We start from the raw sequence: 18,562 nt of genomic DNA, 5'->3' as shown, positions 1-18,562 counted from the left end.
TGTTTTATCAGTATTGGTGAAAGTAATTCTATGCTCTTCAGATACCTACATTACCCCTGAGGTGGTGAAAGGATTCCACTTGGGTAGTTCTGAAAGGGTTTAGTGCAAAAGATGCAGAAATAAGTGATGGTATTAGGGAAAATTAAGGTAGCCAAATTATATCAGGTTTTCAAAGCGCCTTTGATCTGGCCTTTAATTGGTGCTTGCTCTCCTCCGTGAAAGTGTGCAAAGCTGTATCTCCTTGTTTGCATGCTACAGCTGTTAGGTGCTTGTCTGCAGAACCTGCATGGTGAGGTGCTCAGAGCTCTGTGAGGATCTCTGTGCGCTGCTGTTCCCGACTCGAGCACTAAGCAGGCACCTGGTGCAGTTAGTTTTATATGATGGGAGTGCTTGAATTCAGTTCTGTGAACTTTGGGCTCTGCTTTGATTGTGTTTTTGCCCTAATTCAGCATCACAGAAGGATGTGAACAATCTTGTGTCTGTTTGCTATGGCGTATGATCATGTGCTTACCAACCTTGAATTCAATAGCGCCATTGAGGTCCTTTGAATTGAATTGGTTGAGACAGGCTTTATCCAATTTAGAGGCCTATTTACATTTTCAAGTTTAAAGGGCAAAAGAAAATTACAAGCTACGTGTAAACAAAATAACAATAGCTGTAAGGAGTGGGAGTTGTGGTTGAACAAAGGTTTGTGCACAAATAATTTCCCATTCACTCTCCTTCATCAAAAGAGATGTGTGTTTATATCTTTTATGGTTATTCATGGCCACTTTGCCATTTAGAAATAATCTTCTCCTTGAAATAATACATAGGTGACCTTGTGTGCCTTTCCAAGCCTGGCAGTACCTACACTGTGCCATCATCTCCTGCTGCACTTGTGATTCTGTGCTGGTCCTCCCAGCCACTGATCAGCTGTGTACCATTTGCATTTAATTAATCTTCCAGAAAAGCCACTCAGAATTCCTCTTATACCAAGGACAAAATTGTAGAATGCATCACTATAATTTACCTTATCTGTTAATTTGTCTGTGGAGTTTCATCTTGCCATTTGTTGAAATTCACATAGGTACCAGTGCAATTGGAGCTGGCCCTACAACTTTTGGAGAGTGTAGACTGCGCAGTAGCAGCAGTAGCTTCAATTGCAGCCAGGTGGTGAAGGAAATCCTGCACTACTTGGATTCATTTTCTGTAAGGCAGTCTTTGCCTTCTTCCTGCTGTGTGCTGAGATTTAAACCGTAACAACTTATTTCCTTGAGAGCTCCACAAGTTTCTGTAAACATTGCTAAGTGTTCAGAGAACATAAGAAGAATGGAGGTTATGCTTTGATACAAATTCAGCGCAGAGATGCTGTAGATTTCTATGGAACTTTTTTGTTTGGTTTTGATACTTGATGGGTTCTTGTTTATTTACCTGCTTTGTTGCACTGTGATGCTTTTCCCCCTGAGAAACTTTGTGACTTTGAGATATGCTTACAAACGTTTCCCAAGAATAATTCTACAGTCTTTTTAAAGAATGAATTATACTTTGCATAATTTAAGAAAATCATCTGCTGTTTCTTGATTTTTTAGCTCAGCTGTTCTATGATCTGTTTTCATTGCCTTCTGATACAAATAAAACCTCTTTTTCCTTGCCCTAATTCAAATATTACAGTAGGCCAGAAAGAGAATGTAAAAAGGGGCATATAAAAATTAAACTGGGAGAGCAGGGCTTTGGGTTAGTACAGCAGGCACTGCTTGAGGCTCAGTGAAAATGGTATCGGCTCATTCTTTTTCTTGTCTGGTTTGTTAAAGAAATCAGTGCTAAGAAAAACACTATACAATTGCAAAAAGTTTCTCACTGGGGATAACCAAAAGCATGTCGTGTGGAATTTGAAACAATGATGTTACTGAGCATGATGTTTTCTGTCAGAATCCATGTCTCTACTTTTGTGCCTCTATGGGCACTCCTCCTTTCAGTGCTGCTTCTGCTCAAACACTGCAAGCCTCAGAAAGTTGTTTCTCAAAAGGGAAAAGATATCTTCAAGAAGTCTGTAGTGATGGAAAGGATGGTCTTTAAATAGATGACAGTGTTAGGGAGCAGATATTATGAACGTAAGAGGTTATGTTTAAAGAGTTTTTGGCAACAATTGATAGGAGGATATTCTTTTTTTAATCATCAAAAAACTGCTTTGCTCATCTTCTATTTGCATGTTGTGCTGAGCTATTTTTGTAGTTTCTTCAGCAGTTTGTACCGAAAAAGGCAAGAAGGCAGAAAAATAAAACATGAAAATGTTTTATGAAATTATGAAATGCTTGTGCCTTAAAACAAGGCAGGTTTCCCTGAAGCAACACATTTCATGTGTACCTGAGCGTTGCACAGGTCTGAGGGAACTGTCATGTTTGTTCTTTAAAACAATACCACGTGTTCATCGAGATTTTTGGTAAAACACACGATCTGTTTTAGGAATGAGGAATTCAAAAGCAAAATGTGGTTACAAAAGGGGAATTCTAAAAGAGAGAGAATCGCTGCTTGAAGTCTTTTATTTATTTATTTATTTTGCTAAAGAATAAAGGGAAAGCGAGCTTTTAATTAAATCAACTTAACCATCAGTATGAAACACTTATCCTTGCCGCTTGAGACTCCTATTCTACTGAACTGCTGAGAGCTAATCACATCTATACATTACAGAATGTTTAGTTTTCCTATTGGGATAGTGTGCAACAGGTATGTAATCTTAACTTCAATATTTCTTCTATCCAGATCAAACAAATGATTGGCAATTACCCAATAACTGACAAGCCAATTAGTTATTTGACCTATTCAAGATGAAAAAAAGTTACCTATTGAAATCTTGTCTTCCATTGACTGTACATTTAAAAGAAATAAATGTCACTTATTCTAGAAATATGCAGGTTCCCTCACAGAACTTGCTGAGTCCTAAAACAATTTAATTCCATCCCCAATTAAACCTTTAAAAGCACCATCCATCAACCTCAGCAGTTACTTGCATTTAGAGATGATAGCAGACGTGTTCAACAAGTAGATTATCTTCCATGTCTATGGCAGAGCAGAAAAGGGCCGTGTGGGCTCATTTAGTTGACTTTATGAAAACGATTATTTAAATGCTAATTTAAATACACATGCTTCAGTATTATTCTGATATGAAATCAGATATTTGCTCTGATAAAATTTCAGGAAATCCACTTCAAGGGAATGCTTTATACTTCTGTGTGAATATTCTGAACCATGGCAGTATATGTGATAAATAACCTGATGCTTTAATGAAATATTCACTGTGATGCATTAGTCCTTTCAAATCCAGGCTTAGCATGAGGTAGTACAATGCAATTTTAATTTAATTGTTGTATTTAGTGATTTATGTCACACTTTCAACCAAGAAAATCTGAATCTCAAATACCAATATTTTGGGTAAAATAGCCTTACTGCAAATCAATACAGTTAGGGGCTCAGTGCTCTAATCTGTGTTTGACGTTGACAGATACGTATGGATCATATACTAACTTTCACAACACATGAATGTATTTTAGAAGATTAGAAATAAAAAGAAGATTGACTCAATTTTATCTGAGTTCAGTTTGTCTTCCTGGTACGTTTCCCAAGATTTACTGTGTGGTTTTTCCCAATACCTATGTTATGTAAGCTATTGAAGTTTATTTCCTTTAAAGAGTACAACTTGGATCTGGAGCTAGTACATGCATGCATACGTGTCAGGAATTAGGATAAGTTCAAAAAGAAAAAGAGAAAAATCTTTTGCATATCCAAGCCATGAATAAGAAGAAAATGGCTGTGATTCCCCAGAAGGTTACAGTTATCAGCTGTCAATCAGCACAGAGCAGCTCATGCTCAATTATTGTGTGCACTCCAAAGCATTGGCTTATGAATGTCACAGCTGAACTTGAATCTTCCTGATGGGATTCTGCTGCCCATAGTTTCACCTTTTTACTTTCCTCGGATTGCTGAAAAGATTTTGTCTGCAGTTTGAGCTTCCTGATAGTTTCCATTTTAACTTTTCTTTTGTGCAGTGTGCAACATAGATCTTCTAAGAGGCAATTTTTTGGCAGTTATCATTAACCTAACTTCAGATAGCTCACATCTCTTTTCCTTGCAAACAGTGAGTGCAAACGATCTCTTAATTTTTGTACTTCTGGACTTAGATATGCCTCTTTGTGAAGTGTTTGTAATCTCATTTTCTTGGAAAGTTGCTCAGAGATATTATCTTTTGTGTCAGGTGATCGTGGCTTTAAACACACGTATGGAAAAGGGTAACGGGTGTCATGCTTTGACCAAACTCTGAAGAAGTGGAATCACTATAGATGTGCATTTTATTGAACATTTTTGCTAGAGATTAATGAAAAATGTCACAGACAAAACTTTATTTTCAATTTCCTGCCTGTTGGGTAAACTGAGTGATGGAAATTGATGTAAAATGAACTTTATTAGTGATTGAGCTGTGTTTCCTCTGACTTGATGTATGAACAGGTTAATCTACTTTTAATATTCAATATTGGCTCACCTAAAATGATTTGAGAATAGATTTATCTAATGAAGACAAATAGTAATGGCTGTGAGGATGTGCTAACATGTTCTCTGTACTCACTAAAATCTTCCTCTGAGCACCTCCAAAACTTTTACTCATTTTCTCAGGATATGAACTTGATTTCTGGAGGAAAAAATGCTAAGATTGTAACTGGGCAGTTGCAGTGCTTTTCACTGGTGTAGATGGAGTCTGGCAGCTTCACTTTTCTCAGCAGAGTAGAGGCGTTCAAAATCAAGTATAGATTTTTAGTTGTCAGTTTGGGCCTGTACGTGGATTTCAGGGAGAACAGAACGAGAGCTCTCAGCTCCTGTGAACATACCTCATCTGTTGGGGAAGAAGCCCAAAATTGTTAAGAATTGCATATAGCAATTTTTCTGTGTGTGTGTTTAAATGTCAGCATTAAACCAAACAGAGGTGTATGTGCATTGTCAAATTGGGTCTTGAAAATATATTTTGAGATAAAATTCATCTAAGCTTTTCATGTACCAAGGAAAGCAAATAGACAGGCTAACCTGGCAGTATAATGTAACTTTCCATTAAACGATGCACAAAAGCAAGGCAGACAGGTTTTAGAGAAAATACCCAGATAATTTTGACATTCAGTCATGTTTTTTTCTTAAGATTTTCATGAAAATAAATCTGCATCATCCTTTTTAAGGATACCAGTCAGGATGTTAGTGATTGGTAAGCAGACTTGCTGGAAAAATTGCAGAAGCTGGATATATGTACCAACAGATACACATCTTATCCTTTTATTCCTCCTTGCAACTCAGACAGTTTATTTTTATTTTTAATACAGCCCAGCTGAATAGCCAGAGAGGCTGAAAGTGTTAACCCACATCGCAGTCAGAGGAAAGCAACAGCATACAGTGTGAATGCTTGCATTTTTGGAGTCTTAAAACTCTTTTAGCTAAGAGTCCTAATTCCATTGTTTTATTATTCTTGTTTCTAGGACCAAAATGCGTTTGTTTTTCTTATCTCTTTGCTCCATTTTTTCAAGAGAATAAAAGTTAAGAGAGCTTACGACTTGTAAACTGTTTATTGTCCGAAGTTAGGCTTAAGTGAGACTTTATTACATGAAAGTCCAAGCATCCCAGGTGTACTAAAGAGGGCACTTCTGTCCCACAGACAGTTCCTCCTTTTTTGCACTTTTCTTTTTGAAATGGCTTTCATTTTTCCTGCTAATTTTCCAGTTTCCCTGTGATGCTCTGCAACACCCAAGCTTGTCCCTGTAGCTGAAGCTTGTGAAATGCCACACTGGTTGTGAGAAGCACTGTGACATAGCAGTGTTGTTAGAGCTGTGCTACTTTGCCTTTCTTCGCAGAATCCTTGCTGATTATTTTCATTTCTGCTTTCAGGGAACATTTAGTGAGCTCTGATTACATAATTGAATTTGATAATCTGATGGGATGTGATTGATGAGGAAGTCAGGAATAAAAGATTAGAAGATAAAATTACTTCAAGGCTTTAAGTAAATCTTCCAGAGAGCTGCGATAATTTATAAAGCATGGCATATTCTTTATCAAAATATTCCCGTAGGTCTATTAAATTTTAGCTTCTAACAGAATCAGATTGAATTTTGAGAACCGTTTTCATGTAATATCAGCTTGATTGTGGTATTTTAAATGGGGGAAAGCTCTGAGTGGGCTGCAGCACCACTGCCTTGGGATTGTTTGAATGAGAGAGGTATGGGCTGAGTGACAGGACTGTGGGCAGCAGGCTGCCTTTTGAGTAAATCAGGAAAAAAATGCAAACTGAGAGGTGTAAGTGGATAACATAGAGTGAAGTAATGAAAGATGCCATCCTGTTAGGTTCTTTAGACCCCTGAAAAAGAAGATCAACAAGTTACCTGGATAAAGCTTCTTAGTGCAGGTACCAGCTTTGTTGCGATCTCACTGTGAACGGCTCAGCTTTCTTTAGGGAAGAGCAATTAATGACCTCATCCCATGAGCCTTGCTAAATGAGCAGGTCAGTAGAATAATTTTCAGTGAACTCGGCACTAGTCATTTAACTCAGCAGTGGAACTCTGTGCTGTAGAACTTGGAAACTCCTGGTACAACCCCTTCCCTTAGATACAGATGCATCTCTCTGCCAATGTATTTTCCCCGTGATAGCCTAGCATCTTTCCTGGCTGTCTGCCACAAAACTTGGAGTCTCCCAGAAGTCAGTAAAAACTGATGCTAATTATAAAGTATTCACTGAATGTCTGGGTTGAGAAGGAACCTCTGGGTCCATCTGGTCCCACTCACACCCCAGCAGAGCCCCCCAGAGCTGTGTGCCCCTGCCTGCATTTGGGACCATCTCCAAGGAGGGCACCTCACATCCTCTCTGCCCAGCCTGTAATATTATTCTGTATTTTGCGTTAAATTTCAGGCTTTGAGCATAGCATTTGTGTATTTTTACTCTCATACACAAACACACACATTCCTTTGATGACAGAAGGCGTTTGTGAACTTTTAAATTAACAATCTATGGTTCTGACAGAGTTACAAAGTAAAGTTTGAGGTGTGAAGTGTGAAAGCGTTGATCTCCCAAGTGTCAACAAAGGGGTTTGTCCCAGCAGGTTTAAGACTGTAGTAAATTTGCTTGTTAGTGGAGGTAAGGCAATTCAGCAGTTAAAGATTATACTGCTTGAAGTATTTTGAACGTTTGTGATCCACAGGAGAACAAGTTTGGGACTACATGTGACCCTTGAACATTATTAAAGTACCCTAATTCAAAATCTGTTAGTGCTTTTGGGTAATATAATTTAATGCGTTTTGGTTAGCAGTGATATTGAAAAACACATTAATCTTGCAATTCTTTGAGATCTTCTGTTCTAAACTCTCTTTTCTATACAGGTTCTTCATTTACTTCTCCTGCTGTGATAATCATTCCTATCTGAGATTAGTCTTGTGGTTTCTATTAAAAAAAATAAAATAAAAGAGTTTTGAGTGGATTTAAGCCTCACAGAGAAGAGTGTAAAAAAACCCCACAAACTAATTGAGCTGTTTGCTGTCTTTCACAGTAGACAATACTGTATGCATAAGTACTGAATATGGAATAAATCTTGGCTGAATAGGCAGTTTCCTTCTAGATATGTACAAAGACTGAGGTCATCAAGGTCGTGTATACTTGGGAATTAAGTTTCTTAGCAAGCTCAGTTATAAATATAATTGTGCAAGTCTTAACTACCGAGTCTTGTAGTTCCTACATTGCTTGTTTTGGTGTCTTGTGCTGTACTCGTATAACTTACAAAACTATTTTGTTTTTGTTTCAGATGATGTTGCTCCATACTTCAAGACAGAGCCAGGCTTGCCCCAGATACACTTGGAAGGAAATCGACTTGTACTTACGTGCCTTGCTGAAGGCAGCTGGCCCCTGGAATTTAAGTGGTTACACAACGACAGTGAAATAACCACCTACTCCAGTGAATACAAGTAAATAAAAGCCATAAAAAAGCCTTTCTCTAAGTATAATTGTAAACAAAAAAGCTCAATATGTTAAAGCACATTTGTAAATACTGGTGCATTTACAATGGTTTTTTTAATTATGAAGACCATTTTCTGTAAATGGATAAGATGTCAGGGAGAACTACCATCATTGAACGTGTTTAAAACTCCAAAACAAAGTTTCTAACATAGGATCTTTTAAGTGCCAAAAATGCTTTTTGCTGACATAGAATTTTTATACATACTTGTAACGAAGAGTAGGCATATTGCTGATATTTGTTTAGTTATTTCTGACTAAAAATTGGGATTTTTTTAAGAATTGAAAGAAACCTTGTCACTTTGGTCTGTATTCTTCTGCTACCCTAGGTACTTCTCTACCCTGTAGTCCAGATATAGCATGCTGAAAGCAGAATAAGCACTGGTTAAATTTTATATATGATAGACTACCCATCCTTGAAGAGTACTAAGCTCAGTGGATCTGTTCTTCTTATTAAGATGTAGAAATAGAAGAATATGGTCTATCTTAAACTCCAGATGTAACTTTCATTTTCACTTCTGAGAATATGAAAATTTTATAGTTAAACTGTTCTTTTGTGATTATGCACTTTGTTCCCTGAACCTCGCTGACTCCCTCAACACATCCCATTAGGCAAGAGGGAAAGCACACTGTGGCTAATCAGAGCTATGTTTTTGTTGATAGGCAGCAGATGGCTGGCCAAACATCAAAGTGTAGAGCAGCCACGATTTGTCTGCCTTTTCCTACGTGGCAACATTAACTGGGTCTCCCCTATGCAACTGCTGATTTCCATAACCTTATAGAAATGTAATATTGATGCAACTTCTGTGCTTCTTTTAAGTTTTGTTGAATTACCTAGTGAATTCAGAAGTTTTAACATGCAGGTGTGTGACAGACAGACCCCCTAGTAATAGCACTCGTATTTAGCTGAGCAAGCTAAATTCTGTTCTTTTTATAATAACAAGAAGTAGGGAAATTTTCTCCTGCCACTACAGAAAGAAATTGCAGTATAGATTGATATAAGAATGTAGATAATTTTATAGTATTCTATATCATAATACATGGCAGTTCATAGCTAAGGTCTCTAATAGCCCTGTTAATCAGGGAAAATTTGAACGTCACTTTGGGATAAATTCCACTGTTGTTTTGATTAACAACAGCGAAGTCCATTGCAGTTTGCAGCTGTTGACAGCTCCTACCCATGTAAGATGCTGAGAAAGTTAACAGAGAGAATCTTGGTAGGGGTCATGGAATAATAAAAAAAAGCAAAGGCTAGAGCTCAGGCTCAGTTGGTGTACAAGTACTAGGAGGCTTACAGTTCAGAATAACAAAAAATCTGAATAGAAGTGTATGACATTTTGAAACTAAGATCAGAGTGCCATGGTATTTACTGCATGAGTACACATCTCTAATAAGCTCACTAAGGTCCAAAACATAGATTTTAGCATGTCCTGCAGTGTAAGTTAGAATCAGTGTATTGGAATATCTTTCCAAAAGTGCAGGAAAAGACAATGGAGGATAACCAGTACTAAATTACCCAAAAAAGGTGATGGGAAACATTTTCTTACCCATCCCAAGATTCAGGGCTCACCAAATACTCAAAAAGGAGGAACCTCAAGGTAGATATCCTTGTTTTGTGGCAGCCAGCGCTTAAGTGAGACTTAGAGAGGGGTGGAACATGGTTCCTGTCACACAGGTGAATTGCTTTCACCTGTGCTCCCAGGGCTGCCTGCATCCCTTCGCCAGGTACTCATCGTAGGTTCAGGCAGTGACTTAGCAGTTCCTATACAGTAGGCACATGTATATGAATACAGTACAGTTTTTCTTATAACTGGACGTACTTCAGACTAGTAAATATCAGTGCACAATGCAAGCTATTCATTTCCATTTTTTTCTGTGGTTTTCTTTTCCATTTTATAACTAGAACATCTGCTGTAGAAGCAAGTAAAAAAATAGAAGCTACTAGTTCATAATAAAATAGCATAGACAGAAAATATTAATTTAGATATTGCACCCCAACTACTTGTTTGTAGTTCCTTACCACAGTCAGGGAGCAGCCAAAGAAGATCTTGATTCTGTGGCAATACAGAGCTTTAAACTTCCAAGAAGGATTACGTGGCATAGATACTTTAGGGTGAATTAAAGGAAAGAAAGAATATGCTTGGACATAAAAATTGCAGTTGCAGAAGTTAAACTCTGACCCCATAATAGTTTATTCTGCAGCTCTTAGGTAAATATTCTCTTTAAATGCATGAATCTTTCTTGTGTGACTTCTGCTACAAGTTGAATCATCAATCATAGATTTTCAGTAATTGATATTACTTACTGTGTCTTAAAGTAATGTCTATATTGTAACATGCTGAAAATATTCCAAGCTTATTATAACATACCAAGTGAGTAAAGAACTAATTGGAGTCTTTGCATTTTGACATTGGTGACCCCGAATGAACAGTTTTTCTTTGTATAACGATGCTGATTATGCACACAGCCTGGCCTTTATAGTGACTGTGCATACACCAGTTTGTATTAAGAATTTATAAACCAACCTTATAAATTCTTCGTGATCTGAGATGCATGTAGTGAAAACAAATCAATAGTGCTGACTAAAGTAGCAATTTTGGTTGTATTTGTAAGTAGAGAGTGTTCAAAGTTCAGACAGTGACTTTCTTCCTTTTTTTTCTCCCCCACCAGTTGCTTGGTTTTCTCGGTTTGTTTTTTCCAGAATGAAGTTCTGGATCAAATGCATCTTCTGTATTTCTCTTTGTTGCCTGAGGATTTTAGTTTAATTAATCTTAGAAACCAAGGTTATGTCTAAGTGCTAGTATGCTTTCCTTGCAAACTGCTTAGAATATCTGATTTTTGTATTTTTAACACTGAACATTAGTTTTATCCTAGACAAAAAGCATACATCAGTCTTTTCTAGATACTAGACATCCTGCTGTGATTGCCTTTTGAAATCCTTCCCCCAGTCTAGATTAGCTTTTCCTCTGATGTCAGTCAGAACAAGAACTCAGAAGATTTTCACGTTCAGAAACAAGTGTGTTCTTGTCAGTGACTTGTGAAGAACATTCCTTTCAATGGTCTGGTAGTGAATGAGCTCTGAATAGCTGAAGTTGGCACAACTACCAAGTGCTGAGCAATTACTTTGCCTCTTCTCTGAGGAGCTCAGTGTCAGTCTCAGATCATGTTTTTTCTTTTAAGGTCCTGTGTGATAAGGCTGCACCACACTTGTTCCTTTAGCATCCTTTCCTCTTATCCCGAACATGGGCAGCTCACAAGCCAAATCAGTTTAATTTCTTTTGATTCCTTCTTCATCCCTTGGAAGTCATCCTACTTCCTTGTTGCTTCTCATCTCACAGAGCATCCTTCCAAAATGTTTTTCAAGTTCTTGCTTTTTCTTTCTTTGACAGTCTGCATGTGTGCAGACTCTATTGGCCAGAAAAAAACCCGGAGTCATCCCATTTCCAAATCCTTGTTCCACAATGTGCCATTTGTTTGCCTTCCCTTCACATTGCTAACTGGTGGGTTCAATGAGAAGCCAGGTGCTGTGTAGGTTTGGGAAATCCCAAGATAGATGGGATTTCCACTGCAAACTTTTAAAAGCTTTTCTGCCAAAAGGTTTTCTTTACTTCAGGCAAGATATTATGAATGTTTTCTGCAGAAACATTAACGAGTCAGAAAAGAACAGTAACGTAGGAGACTTCTGATTTAATTGATTTGTTTTGTTTTAGTGGAAAAAAAAAAGTAACTCTATGTTATTGCCTTGGTATAGATGAGGAACAAAGAAATTAGCCTTTAATTTTGGCTCAATTTAGCAGACAAGCAGGAGAATTAATTTTAGCCAAGTACAGTAACAAGTGTGGCAATATTAGCTGTTAAAATGATTTATCAATATTTATTTGTCAGAATCTTTAAATATTTTTTTTTTTGTTAGCAATGCTTTGCAGCAGTCATCTGCTGCAGAAGAAAATTGTACTGGAAGCAACTCATGAAGCCATATGTTGTCTTGATTTCTATCCTATGCCCTTTATTTCCACCTTTTTTCTGTTTTCTGTGTCACACTCATCAGGCAAGGCAAGGTGGTAAATTCAGAGTTATATCTACTCACTGGGCAGCAAGTATATGTGTGTTGTTTGTCCGGCTTACTGCTCCTGAACAGAGCATGGCTGTGAGTCTGTCTTATCTTCCCAGTACAAATTGTTGTAATCCCTGGAGGAAATTTGCTGGTTGCTCCAGAACAAGTCTGGAGGAGTCAGCACAGGCACACAAGCAGGAGGACAGCACAGGTGCCCGTAACTCATCCTCAGGCAGCCAGGGCTGCTGTGCATCAGATTAGATTGGTGCCATTTGTTGGTGGCACTGGGCTCTGGTTTTATTTACTGGTTTAGGTTGTTTGACCTATTTGTTGTAACGTCTTCATTTGTGATTATAATGCAGTGATTATAGACTTCATTTATCACTTAAATTAGATTTCTTCTCTATCCTTTGTTTTCATGCTGTTTGATCCTGTTCACATACTAGCTCTGCGTGTGGGTGTGTATAGTATGTGTGAGTATGGGAAGAGATCCTTTCTTTTAGCGGAATTAAATTTCAAAGATTAAAATTCAGTGGTATTATTTTTCCTTATCTTTTCATAAAGACTTTCATTAATCCCACCATAATATCTCCAGAAGGTGACCAGGGGGAATATGTGCTTTGATTAATGTTTGCCTAATGCAGGATTATCTATATTATTCTTGTGTTTTACTCACATTAAAACTGTGCTCATCAGCTCATTTTCATGTTGAGTAATCAGATGTAGTCGAATGAGGAAGGTGAGCAGTAGTGAATTAAGTGACTTCTTAAGTACATTGAAGGGCAGAACAAATACAGTGTTCAGTGCACTGTATCTTTTTCAGTGCATCATGCAGTGTAGTAAACACTTCTTTTCATTGCAGAGCTTTGATAGTTCTTGTGAGGCTTCCTGCTGCCTATGTTTAGATTGGATTCTGCTTGTGCCACCTCAGAATAAAACACCAGGCATCTTTGCCTTATGAATGAGGGTAGATAAAACTAAGGAAAGCATTTAAGTCCATATTTTGAGAGGAATTGTGGAGACTAGTTAGTATTTATAAATCATATTTCGTAAGGCTAAAAGATTTTTTATGTTTCAATATTTTTTTCTTTGATACAGTACAGAGGACACTGTGGTTGTAAAGCAGAAACTATGAGTGCCATTCTTAAGAAAAAATACAATAGGCCTTTGAGACCATGTGTAAAATATTAAAGGAATAATATAAAATGCCACAGAAAGTCGCATTGATCTGCATGTAGGAAGAAGTGGATTACAGTCCTGCCTTTTTCTCTTCTAGGTACATCATCCCAGCTTTGCAGAAGTCTGATGCTGGCTTTTATCAGTGCATTGTGCGAAACAGGATGGGGGCATTGCTGCAAAGAAGATCTGAAGTTCAAGTGGCATGTAGGTTTGGATAGAAGTTGTTCTGTCAAACCATTCACCAAACAATTCTTTTTTGGTAAAATTTGCTGGTCTGAAAATGAATTGCATATAATATTAATTTTTAAAATTATTGCATATTGAGAATCTTCACTCTTAGTGTAAGCTATGTTTTGGGAAACAAGCTCGATGTGCTGCAATAGTGAGTCTTTAGAGAAGACTCAAGCTAGTCAAAGTAATAAAAAGGAGATCACGTGGAGATGGCTGCAGGATGAGAGAAAACTTGTGCTCTTTTGTAAACACGCAAGGATTAACAAAGGCCAGATAGCACGAAATTAAAATAATAATAATAAAAAATCCAAATTGAAATGAAATCCTAGAAGAAAGGAGAGGACATCTGAGAGAGAACAGCTCCATGAATATTTCAGATCATAGCTCTTAGGATAGAAAACTGGTGGTTTCAGAGCCAAATGCCCGTGAACCATTGTCTATTCTCAACATGTTTCAGTGTTACCTCTTTAGTTTGGACTGAGCAGTTTTTCAGAGCTGACTTCTAATTTCATATCTAACTTCCATTTGATAACATTAAATTTATTCTGAGGATTTAGGGCTAATTACTGTGGCTTAAGAAATGATTGCATACTCTAATTATATTTTTAAGTTTAACATATGGAAAATATAACTCAAGTATTTTGCTTGGAAATAACAGTAAAATGAAGGTTTTTTTTTTTTTTTTTTAATTACAAAACCTGAGTCTTAGCAATCTGACACATGGATCAGATTTCAATTCCTCCAAGTCAATAAATGGAAAATCAGTGTTAGTTAATGTCACTTGATAAGTAGAATTTAGCTACACTGAGTTATTAGAAACCCATTTTAAGGAACCAATGGAAGCTGTTAACTGTGTCACGAGGAAAGTTGGGTGCAATTTTCTGTGCTTGTATTCTTGTAGGGTTTGTTAAAATTGTTGATTCCTCCCCATCTGGTTCCTTATGCAGCTGCACAGGCAGTTGTACTGCCACAGCAGAGGGAGCGATTCCTCAGGAAGCATTTGTGGGAACGATGGTGAGAAAATGGCACAGGAATACTTTGCCTTGATGCTGCCACTAAAGAATTTTGTCTCTTGAAAAGATAGCTTTATTCCCTTCTGAATGAGGGGACAATTTTCAGCGAAGTGCTTTGTTTCTCAAGACTTTTATTTTTTCATAGATGTCCGCATTCTTGATTGTTCTTGGAAGAGAAAAACGTGTCATTGTTTACTTTTTTGCTCTTAAAATCCTCTCTCCCCCCCACACCCTCATTTAATTTGTAGCTCTGCATTGCTGAGCAAGGCTAGAAAGCTCCCCGTTAAGATTTCTCTCTGAGTTAAGCAGCTTATTTATTTATTTATTTTCACTGACAACACCGTGGAGACAAAGCAAAGCAGATCTTATATGACCTAGGAGATCTCCCATCTTGATCCTATAGTGACCCACATTGCTTTTATTGTGGAACTTGTCTGTCAGATTGGCACAGCATTCACATAGATTAAAATGTTCTTCAGCCCAAGGTGTTTTTTTCATCCATGTCCTCTGATGTAGCAGGGAATTTGGTAACTGATTTAAACAGTGTCGCTAACACATTCTAATGTATGATTTAGATGAATGGGAACAGATACTGTTAAGGAAATTGCTGAGTAAATCTTATTTACAGAACGGGCTTAGAACTCTTGAATTGAGAAGCCACAATAGCCATGTGACAGTGTAGTTAATTGGATCCACCTACATGGTCTGAAGCTTCACAAAGATGTTCTGATTGCAGCTGTAAGAAATACGGAGCAACAGAGGCAGTTCAATGCTGACAACATCTGAATAAATTACTTGAAAATCACAAAAATGATTAAACCTTTAAAATACCATGTGTTTTTAATTCCAGCTTTTGCTCTGTTTCTTCTCATCTCCTTTCAACCACAGATCTGGCAGTGCATTCTGTTTCCATCTCCCTTGCATCCCAACGCCTCACAGAACTTCCATGCGCCCTGTGGTCCCTACAATAAAAACAAACCTGAAAGTTTCAGTGGCAGAAACCAGAATAGTTGTGTATGTCAGTTTCCTAGTTTAAAACAAATTAAAATGCATAGAAGTTCTTTGGAAGATGAATAAGTAGGAGCCTACAGCCCTGTTTATTTAAATGGATAGAAATAAGATGCAAAAGGCAAAAGAAAAACAAGAAAAAATGTTTGCTAAATTTTTAACAAGGACTCCACGGATACATGAACTTACCTATGCAATGAAACCTTCAGAGACAGTTCTGCAATTGTAGTTTTCTTTCTTCCATTAATATTTTTTTTTTTTGCTAAAAGCTCCTGTTTAATACTACTGATGCTTTTGGAAATGACAAAGATCTATCTGAATCACAGCATATAGCCAGAAGAACTAATTGCTACCAACATTGCTACAGACTCGTTATTTTAATATGCTTTTGTGTATAATGGCTTACATAGATGTGACTTTCTGTTGATGGCTACAAGTAATGCATCTGCCTGTTTGTTTGGATATGGACAGAAGGAAAAGGATTACGATAAAAAGATTTGGTGACCAGAAATTCACAAAATGATATATACCATTTGTGTTTCTTTGCATGGCATGATATTTTCTTTTGTGTAAGAAGTGTTCTTTAAAAAGAATATAAAGAGGAGTAAGAAAGAAACAAACAAAAATGCCAAAAACATAATAGGATACCACCACTGATAGAAAACAACAACAACAAAAGATTAAAATTTTACTTTCAGTTAAAAACGCACTCAGTTATTCGGAAAGAGCGCTTTGGTCATTCTGTAAAGCTGACTTCTTGTGTGCCCTTTCAGCACTTGGCTCGGCCTTATGCCTTACTGCTCACCCAGTGTGTGTTAATCAGTGCTGTCTCATGAGCTGTCGTGCCGTGTTGACTAATTATAGCAATGCTCATAACTATGGTAAAGCACATTTCATTCTCTGACTACTGAAATGAAATGGAGAAAGAGACAAGATCTTCCAAGACTATTAGTATGTATATATTTTTTACTTGCAGATATGGGAAATTTCATGGACACAAACCAGAAAAAAACAGTGACTGAAGGAGAAGCTGCAGTTCTAAACTTCATGCACATCTTCAGCTATCCAAGGCCACAAGTGACGTGGTTTAGAGACGGGCACAAGATCATTCCTAGCAGCAGAATGTAAGTCAAATTTAAGCCTCCCAAAAACCCCACCCTAAAATGTGATTAATTACCTTTGATAACGTAACTTACTTTTTAAGTACACTAATTAAGGTTTAAAGAGAGTAAAGTAGCCTTGTTCATACTAAGTTGGAGACAAATGGCTATTTTAAGACTGTCTCTGAACTTCCTAAGCACTCTGACAAAATAATTCATGTGGTTTTAATGGTCCTGGTGCAGCATAACGGAGTGGATATGCACTTCCTCCTTGCTATTCATTTTCATGATACATTTGGAAAAGTAAACGCTCATGTCTCAATTATATTTACTTGAGTGGACTAAATGAATACTGAGATTTTTCTTTTTTAATATGAGCCTGAGCATTTCACTGAGAGTCATGCTTAATACTGTTTTCCTCACCATAAAATTTTCAATATTGCTTATTTTGCCTTATCTTTTTAGCCTAAATGGTAGTTTTATTTCTCTTTGACTAATTAGCAGCTCACCCAGTAGTGGGGGAGTTCATGCACTGTGATTAGCTATTATCTCAAGGTGTGCTCATTTATCCTTTTCTGAAATAGTCACAGGGCCGTTCTGTGTTTGTAACTTATGCTTATTTAGAGACCTTAGGAGTGGCAACTTTTTTTTAAATATAAAATTATAGATGTCTGTGTACGTATATGTATTACATCTATCTTATATATGTGTAAGATGTTATTCTTGATTGCCTAATTTGGGAGGAAACTGTTGAAATGACAAGAATATTGGTGGTTATTTTTAACTGTGCAGTACATTTTCATGCACTCCAAGGGATAGACATGCTAGCAACTGATGGTAATGGGATATTACGAAGATCCAGAAAGGTTGCTGAGTCTTTAGACTTTATAATAGAGAGGGAAACTCATGTTGGATTCTGATTTTATTAATCCGTACTGCATATTTTACTGCTGCTCATGTGCATTTTCTAAATGTGAAAGCTAGTATTACAGGCTCTTTGAAACTGTTAAAATTGGTTTTGCAAGGATATGAAGCAACTGCAAAATAATTTATGAGTGGTCTAATAGCAATTTGATGGGAAACAAGCTGGAAGCTGAAACAACGGGCTGCTGGGCAGTCTCTTGGAGAGAGCAAAGTGACAAATCCTGACTTATTATCCACTAAGAATCAACTTCCTGCACTCCTACTGCATTACGCAGTTTCTTTTGTCAATGCTGAGAATACAGTAATTAAAAAAAGTGGATTGTGAAAGAATCTTGTTGTCCAGATATGAGGCAGTTTCTTGGGAACAGTCATTGGGAAACAGAACAGAGTGATCCAGGCAAGCACGCAGGGTCTGAAAATGAGATTTGTGTAGGTTATCTTACTGTATGGGGAAACTGCAAGTAGAGATGTGTGTGTCATGTATTTGTTAGTTTTAAACCCTTGTTTTCACATGCTGAACTTTACTTCAAGCCTGTTGAGATTTTTTGTGGTAAAATCACTTGTATTTCACAGCACTGAATTAATGTTTACAAGTATAAAATGCAGTTTTGTGGTAGGAGTGGAATATACCTAAAATTTCCCTGTTCAGAAATATTGTCTGATTTATGGTACTCACACCAATCACCTGTGCAGTCTGTGCAGTTGATCTACTGCTGCCTCAAAGTACTAGGAAAACCATACAGCACTCACATGTTGCTGCAGTAATGTGGAAGACAGTGCAGTCAACCCCAAAAATACCTGAAACCTCAAATGCAGAGCAAGAATGTACAGAAAAGTGTGAGAAATGTGTTTGTCTTACTGTAACTCTGTTTCTTCTCTGGAGGAAAGTCTGCATTTCCAGCCAGTTGCTCTGTACACCAGAGGTGTACCAGTTGAACAGATCTGTTTAGCAGGTTGGATAGCTGCATGTCTCATTGGATCACCTGCTAAACAGAATGGTTCAATTGATGCAGCCACCTTGTGTAGATGCTCTTTAAACTGATTAAAA

General features: G+C 37.3%; 1 protein-coding gene across 2 annotated transcripts in view; it reads left to right on the top strand.

The window, feature by feature from the left end:
- SDK1 (sidekick cell adhesion molecule 1) overlaps positions 1-18,562 on the top strand; it is a 352,886-nt gene that overhangs the window by 84,306 nt on the left and 250,018 nt on the right. For both annotated transcript variants that reach the window (XM_065732888.1, XM_065732887.1), the window contains exons 2-4: positions 7,797-7,956; positions 13,336-13,442; positions 16,467-16,614. In XM_065732888.1, the coding sequence (XP_065588960.1) occupies positions 7,797-7,956; positions 13,336-13,442; positions 16,467-16,614 (415 nt within the window). The remainder of the gene's footprint in view (positions 1-7,796; positions 7,957-13,335; positions 13,443-16,466; positions 16,615-18,562) is intronic.

The sequence above is a fragment of the Cyrtonyx montezumae genome, unplaced genomic scaffold (genome assembly GCF_038088225.1).
Source record: "Cyrtonyx montezumae isolate F1298 unplaced genomic scaffold, pur_monq_1.0 scaffold_16, whole genome shotgun sequence".
Taxonomy (NCBI): domain Eukaryota; kingdom Metazoa; phylum Chordata; class Aves; order Galliformes; family Odontophoridae; genus Cyrtonyx; species Cyrtonyx montezumae.
Note: the sequence above shows the minus strand (reverse complement) of the source record. Positions and strands in the feature narration are given on the sequence as shown.